This window comes from Atta colombica, unplaced genomic scaffold (assembly GCF_001594045.1).
Source record: "Atta colombica isolate Treedump-2 unplaced genomic scaffold, Acol1.0 scaffold51, whole genome shotgun sequence".
NCBI classification, from domain to species: Eukaryota; Metazoa; Arthropoda; class Insecta; order Hymenoptera; family Formicidae; genus Atta; species Atta colombica.
Window position 1 is genome coordinate 1,778,450 of NW_017259541.1, and position 1,752 is coordinate 1,780,201.

The 1,752-nt window shown below is 27.2% G+C and overlaps 1 protein-coding gene across 1 annotated transcript in view; it reads right to left on the reverse strand.

The window, feature by feature from the left end:
• Positions 1-1,752, reverse strand: part of LOC108691722 (fatty acid synthase-like) — an 11,707-nt gene that overhangs the window by 8,622 nt on the left and 1,333 nt on the right. Inside the window, exon 4 of the mRNA XM_018199587.1 lies at positions 1,170-1,588. Coding sequence (XP_018055076.1) covers positions 1,170-1,588 — 419 coding nt within the window. The remainder of the gene's footprint in view (positions 1-1,169; positions 1,589-1,752) is intronic.

Here is a 1,752-nt window from a genome sequence, read left to right on the forward strand (position 1 = left end):
TATTTGTTTATATTAAAAATGATTGTGTATAGGCTTGCGTGTAATATGCATTTGAAAATAAGCATAAATATATGCATTACACTTTGCACAATTACACAAGAATAAGAAACTTGAAAAATAGTATCGCATGTGTTATTTGTGTTTTATAATATATCTAATAGTTTATTATTTTAATAATTTTCTCTATCCTTCCTAATACAATATCATAAATGTTATTTTTCTCTTTCATATACATTAAGGAATACTGAAATTGGTTTTTATATATTAGTCCGAAATCAATTTCAGGTAAACAATTTTTTATGCATGAGTATATATAAATACCCTGGTAGAAATAAATTGCTGAAATCATTGAAAATCGCTGAAATCTATGTCAATTGATATAATTCATACTGAAATGAGTCAATTGACATAGATTTCGGCGATTTCAGCGATTTATTTCCATCAAATTCGATATCAATTCGATGTCGATTTCATTATCATTTTTGACTGGGATATCAATTCCAATATTCAAATTAATCAAATAAAGAAGAATATAAAAAGATTTTCAAAATGGTAAAAAATTTTTCACACATGTTTATGAATATTTAAGTATATTTATTTATATTTAAATATATTCCTGCATGAAAAATTTTTTACCGTTTTGAAAATCTTTTTACATTTTTCTTTATTATTATTAATTTGAATTAATTGGAAGTAATATTCCAGTCAGAAATGATAATAGAATCGATGGTAGCACCTACATAACTAAATAGTCATTGGCTTAATAACTATGAATTAAGTATCATAAGTGTCATTAAGTACCATATAATATCATTATTACATTGATTTCAATGATGGTTGAATTTAATAAATGATTCTCACAATATCATTTAATAAATCTTTGTATATACAATAGCTGCATTCCACTTAACGCTCGCAACGCTCGTGAGCATCGTTTATCCTTGTTTAATTCGATAAACGACAAGGATGAAATAATTCCACGAGCGATGTGAGCGTTAAGTGGAACGCAGTCAATATTGTGGCTTACCGAATAATTTTTATAAAAAAATAAGTCTTTTTTGTTTGTACATATACATATACGTGTATATATGTGATTGAAAAATCATTGGGCGTAAAATAAAAGCAAATTTTATAATAATAAATAAAAATGGCAGCCACACTTGTTTTACCTTAGCGATTTGAATAAAACCACTTGCAGGTTCACCATGACCAAGATTGGATTTTACGGAACCGATCATTAATGGAGTTTTTCTATTTTTACACAAACTGTTATAGATAGCAGTGACTTCCTGTGGATCGCCAACTTTGGTACCGGTACCATGTGTTTCAATGTAATCCAAGCAAGATGTCAGTATTCCGCATTCATTGTAACATTCCTTTAATAAAGTACTTTGCATTAGCAAGGATGGATATGTTATTCCTTCTTCTTTGTAACCGTCGCTGTTTAATTTTATATGCGGACATATAGCATAAATTCTCTTCGCACTTTTTGCCTTTTGAAGGTATACTATTGCCACTGCTTCGCTACGCGAATAACCGTTTCCATTGGAATCGAATGGTCTGCAATAGCCCTCAGGTGATAAGACACCTATATATAATATAAAATCTTGTAATATATTATAATTTTTAATATATTTTTTATGTATTTCACACTCGCATTATTAAATTAACTCATATTTAAAAAATTAAATAATTATCAGTTTTATTCTCTATAAAGTAATATTATATAATATTAAATATTATATAAAATAA